This window comes from Pseudophryne corroboree, chromosome 2 (assembly GCF_028390025.1).
Source record: "Pseudophryne corroboree isolate aPseCor3 chromosome 2, aPseCor3.hap2, whole genome shotgun sequence".
NCBI classification, from domain to species: Eukaryota; Metazoa; Chordata; class Amphibia; order Anura; family Myobatrachidae; genus Pseudophryne; species Pseudophryne corroboree.
Window position 1 is genome coordinate 276174673 of NC_086445.1, and position 12556 is coordinate 276187228.

General features: G+C 45.8%; 1 protein-coding gene across 1 annotated transcript in view; it reads right to left on the reverse strand.

The window, feature by feature from the left end:
• GPALPP1 (GPALPP motifs containing 1) overlaps nt 1–12556 on the reverse strand; it is a 116734-nt gene that overhangs the window by 85330 nt on the left and 18848 nt on the right. The window contains exons 3-4 of the mRNA XM_063952834.1: nt 4786–4869; nt 877–976 (exon numbers count right to left, since the gene is read on the reverse strand). Of these exons, the coding sequence (XP_063808904.1) occupies nt 877–976; nt 4786–4869 (184 nt within the window). The remainder of the gene's footprint in view (nt 1–876; nt 977–4785; nt 4870–12556) is intronic.

Below are 12556 nucleotides of genomic sequence, written 5' to 3' on the forward strand. Positions count from 1 at the left end.
CCTGTTGCCAGCAGGTCTCACTGAAAATAAAAAACCTAAAACTAAACTTTTCACTAAGCAGCTCAGGAGAGCCACCTAGTGTGCACCCTTCTCGTTCGGGCACAAAATCTAACTGAGGCTTGGAGGAGGGTCATAGGGGGAGGAGCCAGTGCACACCAGGTAGTTCTAAAGCTTTACTTTTGTGCCCAGTCTCCTGCGGAGCCGCTATTCCCCATGGTCCTTACGGAGTCCCCAGCATCCACTTAGGACGTTAGAGAAATTAGTGTTAACAAAAAAAAAAAAAAGGGAAGCATTTATTTCTTTTTACCATACTTTTCAGAAACAAACAAATATACATAATTAACATGAATGGCAATAAAATGAGAAAAAAAAAGGAAGGATTATTGGGGCATTTACGAATACCCCTTTCACACTGCCAATGCCGGATCCCACCAAGGAATTGGAAACGGGTCCTTCCTGGGTGGGATCAGGCATTGGTAGCTGCTGCAGGCTCTCCCGACCCGGGCGGGTTGCCATAGCAGCGGGGGGGGGGGGAGCCGGCGGCGGGGGTGGCGCTGGGAGATGAGCTCATCTCCGCGCCGCATCGACCCGGGAGCCCGTTTACGCCAGCCACTGACCCGGTATTCAACCCGGGTATAACACGACCCGGGATTTCGGCTATGCCCCTTTCACACCACACGCCGACCCGTGTCGACCAGGCAATATGCCGGGTCGATACTGGGTTATTTGTGCGGTGTGAAAGGGGTATAAGTGATTCAGGGATAACACGGACAGGATACAAAAAAAGCTGAAGTCTTATTGCCCCCTATGTTAAGTCACCAAACCGGTAAGAATAAATATGTATTGTGTGCTAATAAACAAATATTTGCAGAATACCTTATACTTCATGTCTGAAGATTCTCCATTATTGGAACCATCCTCGCTATCTGAATTTTGACCTCTGAAACCAGGCGGTAAGGCAGGACCTATAACAGGCCTTGAACAAAGAAGAATAACAATAAAGAGCACTGTTGGTAGGTAACAATCAGACTGTTAAACGTTAGCTGAAGTGTTATGGGTATATATCAAATCCATACAATGATGTGCCACCTGCACGTTATAACCAAGAAAGAGAGGCCAGGATGACAATGTGTTTTATTCAGCTACTTATTGTCTACATAATAGACCATTGTAATAGAGGAAGACAACTCACAGTCCACTTTTATCTAAATTGCGTTCACGCTCAGGCTTTTCTTTATTAAATTTGTTAAATTCTAATTTTGAAAGGAACATATATTCTATCACCAAAGAAAAAAAAAAAGAAAAAAAAAAAGAGAACCTTTGAAAATGGTTTCCAGGGACACTTATGGGTATATCCAATTAGCCCCGGAAAATTACCGGGGCTAATTGCAGTGCGGGGGGCTAGCTAATTAGCCCCGATAAGCAGCGGCACGCGCCGGCTTATTGGGGATTTTGTTTCACCTGCCTCCGGCAGGCGAAGCAGAATCCCCGAAAATGGGGCTGTTTCACACGAAGACACACAGGTTTCACTGAACCTGTGTGTTTTCGGGAGAAGGGTTTTTTTTTTTTTTTCAATTTAGAGGCGATCCATCTGGATAGCCTGCAAAAAAAACGGTGAAGCATCGGAAAAAAGTCGATGTTTTACTGGGGATAATTGGATATCCCCCTTAGTTGCGGTCCAGTTTTACTGATAATTCGTGTAGGGCATAGTAGACATACAGATGTGTCCTCATAGATCTAGCCTCAACACGCCATGCAGTGCGAGATTCCTGGTGTGAGTGAGCCGCCAGGTCCCGTGCGCCTCTGTAATGTCGAGCATATTTTTTGCTAAAAATTCGTCTTAGTCGCAGCAATACAATGAGACTAGGACACACAAGGAGAGACTGTACTGATTAATTTGATACACACAAAAAATGAGGGCGTTCAAAACACAGCTGCTAGCTTGAAGATAAATATATAAAAGTAGTTATTATACAAATAAACACAATATGATTACCTAATAAAATACACAATAACCCTGGTATGCAAGTGGAATTGGTATCAACATCCTACGACCAAAGGAAAAAATATATTTCTGTATGTGTGTACTGCACAGATCTGGCTAATCTAAGAAATCAGTATCAAAGCAGAATGGTCAGTCAGCAGGTCAGATGGTTAATTGTAAAGCAGCAGCAACACAGTTATTACATGTTTTATACATGCATGTTCATTCACAGTAAGGAGTAGTATTAACACACTGCAGCTGGGTGCTCCATATAGTAAGATGTAGGAGAATAGTGGGACTTCTATAGAAACTGCGTTCTACAGTCCTTACCTCTATCCTTAAAAAAGGGGAGGAATTACAGCAGGTTCCTTTTAATGGCCGTGTGGTTTACTCTTTGCGCTTTGCTGGAGGTGCTATGATCAAAGGCAGAAGGACCTCTGCTCCTAATTCATGGCATCCACAGACGGTCACGTTGCTGCTGTAAGGCAGGGAGCACTGCTGAACTCACTTGCCGCTACTTCCAGTTTTGGGGCTTCCGGTTGTGTGGTCCACAGGTCACCTGATGTGTTTCTCCACCCAATAGCATGGAGGTTTCATCAGAGGGTTGATCATAGGTCAAGCTGGAGCCTCAATATATTCCTCCAGGAGGCTGCTTATTGGTTGTCATTGTATTTGTAGATTAACTACTTCAGTAATCCAGTGCCGATTGTGTGCGATTAAGGGGGCATGTACTAAACAGTGATAATAGTAGAGAAGTGAGCCAGTGGGGAAGCTGGCCATGGCAACCAATCAGCTGTTCTGCATATTTTTATAGTATGCAAAATATAAATGTTATGTCAAAGCTGATTGGTTTCCATGGGCAAGTTCTCCACTGGCTCACTTCTCCACTCTTATCACTGCTTAGTACACGTCACCCTGAGTCTGTATACGGAGCAGAACAGAACTTTTATTGGAAAAAAGCTGCAGCTGCTACATTATAGCACTTTGTGTCCAGATTTAGAAACTCCATCCCACACAGATATGCAAGTGCCATATCAAATTAATCAGCAGCGTCTCCTCATGCAACCGAGCAAGAAATATTTGTTGCCAAAGAGCAAAAAAAGGGCCCCGACACTAGAAGATTCATACGTGACCAGGCTCTCCAAGAGAGGCTGTTTTGTGTAACCACAGCATAGATGTATGAGGACACATCTGTATTGGGGGGAATTCAATTGTTTTCCCCTGAGGCAATCACTACATGGCACCCAACGGAGCAATTCAATTGTTGCTACGTTCGGGCACTATTAGCTCCCCGTGCTGGCGAGAAGAAATGCGTGAAAAGTTACCAGTTTGCCCGCCCAATCGGCACTTTTCAGGTCGTGCCCAGAACTTTAGTTGGGTTAAAGCTGGCACTTCTGGGTGGAATAAAAAAAATTAATTGCACCCCATGATCTCCTGTCACTTTAGATGGGAAATCGGGCACGTGTGGGTGTGCATAAAAAAATTGAACTCCACAGCTGACTCCTCTATAGGCTTTAGCGACTGGACTTAATTGTAATGCAAACGTCTTCCCTTTCAAAAGCTGTGATTATGCTACTGCCAATGTCTAATATCTGTGTATAACACACACACACACACACACAGCTCTCATGTCTCATACACATAGGAAGAGAATAATGAAAGCTTTGACATTAGAGATGGGTCAAAAGGACACAATGTTACAGTTTAGAACATGTTGTATCTATGGATTGCATGTGCAGTGGATGTATTCCTTACATGGATCACTGAATCATATGAAAAGTGCTGGCTGCACTATAGGGTATTTATGGGCCATACTCAGACCAGGGCGTAATCGGCAATTTGGTCATTAGTGACCGATATTTTGGTTATTGTGTCTGCACTGGTGACCGATGCATTGTGGGGGAAGTCGCAGTCTGATTGACAGGCTGCAGTCGTCTGAGGGAGGAGACGGGGGCCATTGCACAAAACGGAGGTGTGTCGCCTCCATTTTATGGTATTGCCGAGGCCAGTGACTGCGTCTTCCAAAGAAAATTTACGGACCTCCGCAGCGGAGATGTGGCGGCCTTTCTTAGTAACATTATGGTTACACAGTCATGTTGGAGATCCGATGTTGCACCTTCGGATGCAACAGCGGATCACTGAAGCTGGCAGTGGCCATCTTTTTACACAAGGCACCTCCCGTGGCTTTTGCATATTTTCGCACCGCCACAGTGTACAAAGGCGCAACGGTTTGGTTAATGACATCCACCTCTGAATCACCCCCATATCTGATAATAGCAAACGTGCACTTTCATTCTGAAACATTAGCAGCCCTATAACTTTTTGTAGCATGAATATATTAGAACATACAATACATTCAATAAAGGGGTAAATGTACGATCTGTGCCGCATTACCGAGGCGAAGCAGGGAGGGACATCGACTAGATGTATAAACATCTTGTCTGCCGAAGCCTCCCTCCGGTAATGCTCCCCTGAGGACACAGTGCATCAGCTCCTTGCAGTGCTGATGCAATGCTGACCGTTCATACATTGCCCCCTCAAATTAGCGTGCTGTTAGATAGCAGCGCCGATATAGTCAGGGGCGCATAGCGCCCCTTTCACAGAGCCTGCACCGCCACTGTCATACATTGGGGAGAAGCGGTATCCATGTACATAACGTTCGCTGATACCACATCTCGCCCATACTGACACAATACATTTACCCCAAAGTGTGATGGATGGGTGCTTGCTTGTTTTTACACTTGGAAAGCCCAATGAGCTGTCTATAAAACTTTTTCAATATAATTTAAGTAAAAACAAACCTTCCAGGGGAGTCCGATTGCTTTTTAAAACCTGGTGGAAGAGCAGGCCCAAAAAAGTCATCATCTTCTGCCATGTCCAGTTTTCTGCAAAGATAGCAGTGTAGCCACAATCAGGGGGGAAAGGTCACAATTCTGCACATTTTCAGAGATATGAACAGTACTTAATCAAGACAAGTCAACAGACAGCTTAGTGCCGCACTAACCAGGACAGCCACATAGATAACTTTTAAACAGACAGTCTGTGACTAACAAAGTAAATGTCTGCTGTGCCTATATTAAGAACCAAGTAGCATTGATGGAAATTTTTTTCTTTTTTGTTACCTAAAACGCACCATTCACAGGGCAAGGACGGCAAAGTGTGTCAATATTACAGAATAGAAAAGAAGTGCTTGAAGAATTGTTATTAAAGTATAGAACTAAGTATACAATTCATCCTATTTAATAAATTACTCTTTCAGTGTTGGTTTATCTAGATTCACATCCTTTACCACTTGGAATACCGTTCGTGTCATGGTTCTTCTGTATTTGCAGCACTTATCTTTAGATTTCACTATCACCTCTATGTAGATGATAACGAAATCCCAACATCTGAGTAGGCCTGCATTACTGGATGCATTTCTGCCATTATATCTTAGATGTCCTCTAGCTACCTCAAACAAATATAACTACTAATATTCCCACCATCAACAAATGTTACTTAGTTGATATTTATCCGGACAACACAAAACGCTACCCATTAGGTGTTATCTTTACCTCAAAACAGTCCCTGGTTCGGCCAATTCAATGTGTACCCAAATCACACACCTAAGAAATATTTCTAGCATATGAGTACACACACCTAAGACACTGACAAAACCTTAAATTCAAGCGCTCATCATTGCCCATATGGACTATTGCAATTCCCTTCTTTGGGGTCAAATCTATTCGGCAACTTAAGAATAGCGCCGGGAATTAGCTCCCGACGCTATTCAATTCAGCTGCTAGTGACCCGCAATTGTCGGGAATTCTTCTCTCATCCCCGGGGGATGAGAGAAGAAACCCGACAAAAGTGCTGCCTCGCGGCCGGCGCGAGGCTGATTCTGTCGGGAATCAGCCTTGCGCCGGGGAGTAAAGTCGGAGAATGCCCGTTCTCCCGACAATTCAACCTGTTTAGTCGGCGAGAACGGGACATCGCCGACTTAACTGGAGCTGAATTGAATAGCGTCGGGAGCTAATTTCCGGCGCTATTCTTAAGTTGCCGAATAGAATTGGTCTTCTCATAAAAAAAAGACTTTCACCCTTATACAGTATATTCTGAATGCATCAACTAGACTGATTTCTTCATAAAACGTTCTTCTACTGCTGCTTCAATCAGTCCCTATATTGTTGGTCTATGGGGGTAATTCTGAGTTGATCGCAGCAGCAATTTTGTTAGCAGTTGGGCAAAACCATGTGCACTGCAGGGGGGGCAGCTATAACATTTGCAGAGAGAGTTAGATTTGGGTGGGGTGTTTTGTTTCTGTGCAGGGTAAATACTGGCTGCTTTATTTTTACACTGCAATTTAGATTTCAGTTTGAACTCACCACACCCAAATCTAACTCTCTCTGCACATGTTATATATCTGTCCACCCTGCAGTGCACATGGTTTTGCCCAACTGCTAACAAAATTGCTGCTGCGATCAACTCAGAATTAGGCCCTTTATTTCAACAAATCTAATATAAAATACTTCTACTAACTTACAAGGTCATTCACAAACACTGGTCTCTCAACCAAACACATCACCTGCTCCGGATCCAGATTACTACTATGTTCTCACTTAGGGGGGCTCCTCCCTCGCACTATAATCCTTTCATCCAGCCTCCAAACCTCTCTCTCTTTGGCTAAACTACCCACATAACCGTCCTATTATATCCAATTACTAACCCTCTACACAGTTCATATAAAATTTGTGTGTTATTTTCTATACTCAAGAAATCCTTTGATCCCCTGTGTGCCTGGATCACGAAGCAGCCAAATCACTTTTTATCTGACCAATATACAACGAGTGAGGAGGGGGTATTCAATAAGGTGCGAGTTTGCATAAAAGCAAATTCTCACAGTTAAACGCACATACTTCACCTTTATGCGTGCACTCAGTATTTGCAGAATTCATTTAGAAATGTCAATTCGCACTGCTCAGTGAGGATGTGCGAATTTTGTCTAAAAAGTGAACTGGGAAAATAGGATTTTAATTACCTACCGGTAAATCCTTTTCTCGTAGTCCATAAGGTATATTGGGGAATTAGTACAATGGGGTATATACGGGGTCCAAAGGAGTCGGTGCACTTTAAAATTTCTTCACTGGGTGTGCTGGCTCCTCCCCTCTATGCCCCCTCCCACAGGCAGTTATAGGTAAAATACTGCCCGAAGGAGAAAGGACATACTTGAGAGAAGGAACATAACAAGGAGTGGTGAGATTCACTCACCAGCACACCAATAACATAAAACGACAAGCAACGGCTGGTAACAATAGCAACACCTGAACAGAACCACATAAAAGAACCTGCAGAAAAGTCAACGCACTGAGGCAGGCGCCCAATGTCCCTTATGGACTATGAGAAAAGGATTTACTGGTAGGCAAGTAAAATCCAATTTTCTCTAGCATCCATAAGGGATATTGGGGAATTAGTACGATGGGGACGTCCCGAAGCTTCCAGAACAGGCCGGAATGCGCAGAGACGTCTGCAGCACCGCCTGCCCAAACTTGGAATCCTCTTTGGCCAGCGTATCAAACCTGTAGAACTTCACAAAAGGTGCTCTTCCCCGACCAGGTAGCAGCTCGGCATAGTTGCAAGGCCGAGACTCCACGGGCAGCCGACCAGTAAGACTGCACCGATTTTGTAGAGTGGACCTTCAGAGACTGTGGAACAGGCAAGGCTGCCGACACACAGGCCTGTTGAATAGTAAGTATAAGCCAACGAGCGATGGACTACTTTGAAGCAGGGTAACCCCTTTTTCTGTGCATCATATAGCACAAACAAGGAATCCGGGTTTCTGATCCGAGCCATTCTCTTGACATAGATCTTCAAGGCTCGCACAGCATCCAATGCCTTCGGAGGAGCAGAACTGCCAGCACTCGACGGAACCACAATAGGTTGATTTAAGTGGAACGCAGAGACGACCTTCGGCAGGAACTGCTGTCTAGTCCTGAGCTCTGCTCTGTCCTTGTAAAAGACCAAGTAGGGTTTTTTACACGATAAGGCCCCCAATTCTGAGACACGTCTAGCAGAAGCCAGGGCCAATAACATCACCATCTTCCACGTGAGGTACTTGTCTTTTACCGTCATCAGAGGTTTAAACCAAGAGTACTGTAGAAATTCCAACACTACATTCAAATCCCAGGGTGCCGTGGGCGGCACAAAAGGAGACTGAATGTGAAGTACCCCATGCAAGAAGGTCTGAACTTCTGGCAACACTGCCAATTTCTTCTGGAAGAATATTGAGAGAGCTGAAATCTGGACCCTAACTGAACCCAGACGTAAGCCCTTATCCACACCAGCCTGCAGGAAACGGTGGAAACGTCCTAAGTGGAACTCCGCAGGTGGATACGTGCGTTCCTCGCACCAAGAGACATATCTTCTCCAGATATGCCGATAGTGTTTTGACGTCAAAGATTTCCTGGCCTGAACCATGGTAGCAATAACCTATTTGGAAAGGCCCTTATAAGCAAGAATGTTCTGCTCAAACTCCATGCAGTCAAATAAAGTCGCCGTAAGTCCAGGTAGACTAAAGATCATTGTTGAAAAAGATCTCTTCTCAGTGGCAGAGGCCAAGGGTCTTCGACGGACATGTCTATAAGATCCACGTACCATGCCCTCCGGGACAATCAGAATTGCCTGGACTCCTTGATTCCCGATTCACTTTAGCACCCTTGGGAGCAATGGAATCGGAGGAAACAGGTAGACCAGCCCGTAAGGCCAAGGCGACGTCAGTGCATCCACTGCCCTTGCCTGAGGGTCCCTGGTTCGTGAGAAATACCAACAAATCATCTCTTTGAGCAGAGAAGCAATCATGTCTATTTGTGGGCAGTCCAACCGGTTACTGATCTGCTGAAACACCTGATGGTGACGCCCCCCCTCTCCTGGATGGAAATCGTGACGACTCAGGAAGTCTGCTTTCCAGTTGTCTACTCCCGGAATGAAGATTGCGGACATTACTCTTGCATTTCTTTCTGCCCAGAGGAGTATCTTGGACAACTCTCACATGCAGGTCCTACTTTTTGTCCCTCCTTGTTGATTGATGTATGCCACTGCCGTGGCGTTGTCAGACTGAACTTGGAGTGTGTGGTCCCTGAGTAGTGGAGAGGCCTGAATCAGTGCATTGTAGATCGCCCGAAGTTCCAGAATGTTGATCGGTAGGAGGGCTTCATGGGCTGACCACCTGCCCTGGAACTGAGCCCCCTGGGTGACAGCTCCCCATCCCCTCAGACTCGCATCAGTCTTGAGGAGGATCCAATCCTGAATCTTCAACCTTCCAGTAGGTTGGAGGACTGCAGCCACCACAGGAGGGAAATCCTGGCCTGAGGTGACAGCCGTATTATCTGGTGCATATGAAGATGTGATCCAACTGAAATGTTCTGGCATGGAACCTTCCATACTGAATCGCCTTGTATGAGGCTACCATCTTCCCCAACAATCTTATGCAAAGATGGATGGATATTCGAGTCGGCCGGAGAACCATGCGAACCATCTCCTGAAGTGTTCTAGCTTTGTCCTCTGGGGACAAACACTTTCTGGGCTACAGTATCCAGCAACATTCCCAGGAACAGGAGCCACTGAGTTGGCTCCAGGTGGGATTTCTGTAAATGGTGGAGCCACCCATGGTGTGACAGAAGTTGGATAGTGTGGTCTATATGGAGCAATAAAAGCTCCCTGGGTCTCGCTTTTATCAAGAGATCAGTCAGGTAAGGGACAATATTGACCACCTGGACCCGGAGTTGGAACATCATCTCTGCCATCACCTTCGTGAACACCCTCGGGACTCTGGACAGGCCGAAGGGTAGCGCCTGGAACTGGTAGTGATCGTTAAGCAGGGCAAACCTCAGGTAAGCCTGGTGAGGTGGCCAAATTGGGATATGGAGATAGGCGTCCTTTATATCCAGGGAGACCATCTTGAACTTGAAAACCTTTAGGTAAGGGTTCAAGGATTTTAGATTCAAAATGGACCTTACCAAACCATCCGGTTTTAGTACCACGAACAGGTTGGAGTAGTAACCCTTTCCCTGTTGTTGCAGTGGCACTGGAACAATGACTTGGGACTGGACCAATTTTAGGATGACCTGTTGCAGAGCATCACACGTATCCTCCAAAGCTGCAGTATCTTTAGAAATCCACGTATCCAATTCCACACTGAAGAGCCAATCGAGAGAGAGAGAGAGAGAGAGAGAGAGAGAGAGAGAGAGAGAGAGAGAGAGAGAGAGAGAGAGAGAGACTCTACTTCTGCTATCCACTAACACAACCACAAAGCTCTGCATGCCGACACGGCCATAGCAGTAGTCCTAGCATTAATATTGCCTATCGCCTTGAGAGAGTCACACAGGACGCGTGCAGTGTCCTGCATGTGCTTTAGGAGAGTCACTGTAGTGACCAGTGACATATCCCCTGAGAAGCCCTCCTGAATTTGAGTAGCCCACGTATGAATGGCATGAGTCATTCAGCAACCTGCTGTGACCGGTCTTTGGGATATACCTGCTGCTGTGTAGATAGAGACTACACTGAAGTCTATCTTCCTATCCCCAGGGTCCTTTATAGTGAAGGAGCCCGGAGCTGGCAGTACCTTTTTAGATAAGCGAGAGACGGACACATCTACGGCTGGGGGTTCTTTACAGATTTTCCTGCCTTCAGAAACAAATGTGAAAGTGTGCAAAAACAGTCTTCACACTTGGTATTTTTTATCTGGGTTTTACCAGACTAACTTTAAGAGGTCATCTAACTCAGCAGAATCAGGGAAAGTGACACCGAGTTTGTTCTGTGTTAAGAAAAAAATAGGATTTTAATACCTACCGGTAAATCCTTTTCTCTTAGTCCATAGAGGATGCTGGGGACACTAATAGAACCATGGGGTATAGACGGGATCTGCAGGAGACATGGGTACTTTAAAACTTTCAAAAGGGGTGTGCACTGGCTCCTCCCTCTATGCCCCTCCTCCAGACTCCAGTCATAGGAACTGTGCCCAGGGAGACGGACATATTTCGAGGAAAGGATTTATTGTTAAACTAAGGTGAGATTCATACCAGTACACACCTCAAGCATGCTGCACAACGTGGCAATCAACAGAACACACACCAACAGCATGAACGATTTCAGCAACAGGCTGACAAACTTAACAACATCGGTGTAACCACAACTAATAACTGCAGATACAGTACGCACTGGGACGGGCGCCCAGCATCCTCTACGAACTAAGAGAAAAGGATTTATCGGTAGGTATCAAAATCCTGTTTTCTCATACGTCCTAGAGGATGCTGGGGACACCAATAGAACCATGGTGTTATACCAAAGCTCTAGAACGGGCGGGAGAGTGCAGAGGACTCTGCAGCACCGATTTATCCAAACTTGAGGTCGTCATCGGCTAGGGTATCAAACTTGTAAAACTTCTCAAAAGTGTTTGAACCCGACCAAGTAGCAGCTCGGCAAAGTTGCAATGCCGAGACCCCTCGGGCAGCCTCCCAGGATGAGGCCACCTTTCTAGTAGAATGAACCTTTACCGATTTCGGCAACGGCAATCCGGTAGTGGAATGAGCATGCTGAATCGTGTTACAGATCCAGCGTGCAATGGTCTGTTTGGAAGCAGGACACCCAATCTTGTTGGGAGCATACAGGACAAATAGAGCCTCGGTTTTCCTAACCTGAGCCGTTCTGGCGACAGATTTTCAGAGCTCTGACCACATCCAAAGACTTTGACTCAACGAAAGCGTCAGTAGCCACCGGCACCACAATAGGTTGGTTCACGTGAAAAGATGAAACCACCTTCGGCAGAAAATGCTGACGAGTCCTCAACTTGCGGATGCCAAAGCCAACAGGATGACCACTTTCCAAGTGAGGAACTTCAACTCAACCTTCTGTAAAGGTTCAAACCAATGTGATTGAAGGGACTGCAACACCACGGAAGATCCCATGGTGCCACCGGGGGAACAAATGGAGGTTGGATGTGCAACACACCTTTCACGAAAGTCTGAACTTCTGAAAGGGAGGCCAATTGTTTTTGAAAGAAAACCGATAAGGCTGAAATCTGAACCTTAATTGAGCCCAACTTTAGGCCCGCCTCCACACCTGCTTGTAGAAATTGGAGAAAACGTCCTAGCTGAAATTCTTCCGCAGGAGCCTTCTTGGATTCACACCAAGACACATATTTTCTCCAAATGCGGTGGCAATGTTTAGACATTACCCCTTTACTGACCTGAAGAAGTGTGGGAATGACTTCACTGGGTATACCCTTTCGGGCTAGGATTTGGCGTTCAACAGCCATGCCATCAAACGCAGCCGCAGTAAGTCTTTGTATACGCACGGCCCCTGCTGTAACATGTCTTCGCGTACAGGCAGAGACCAGGGATCTCCTATGAGTAATTCCTGAAGATCTGGATACCAAGCTCTCCTCGGCCAGTCCGGGACAATGAGGATCGCTTGAACCTTTGTTCTTCTTATGATCTTTAGAACTTTTGGAATGAGAGGAAATGGAGGGAATACAATACCCATGGTGTCACCAGTGCATCCACTGCTATTGCCTGAGGGTCCCTTGACCTGGAAGAATCT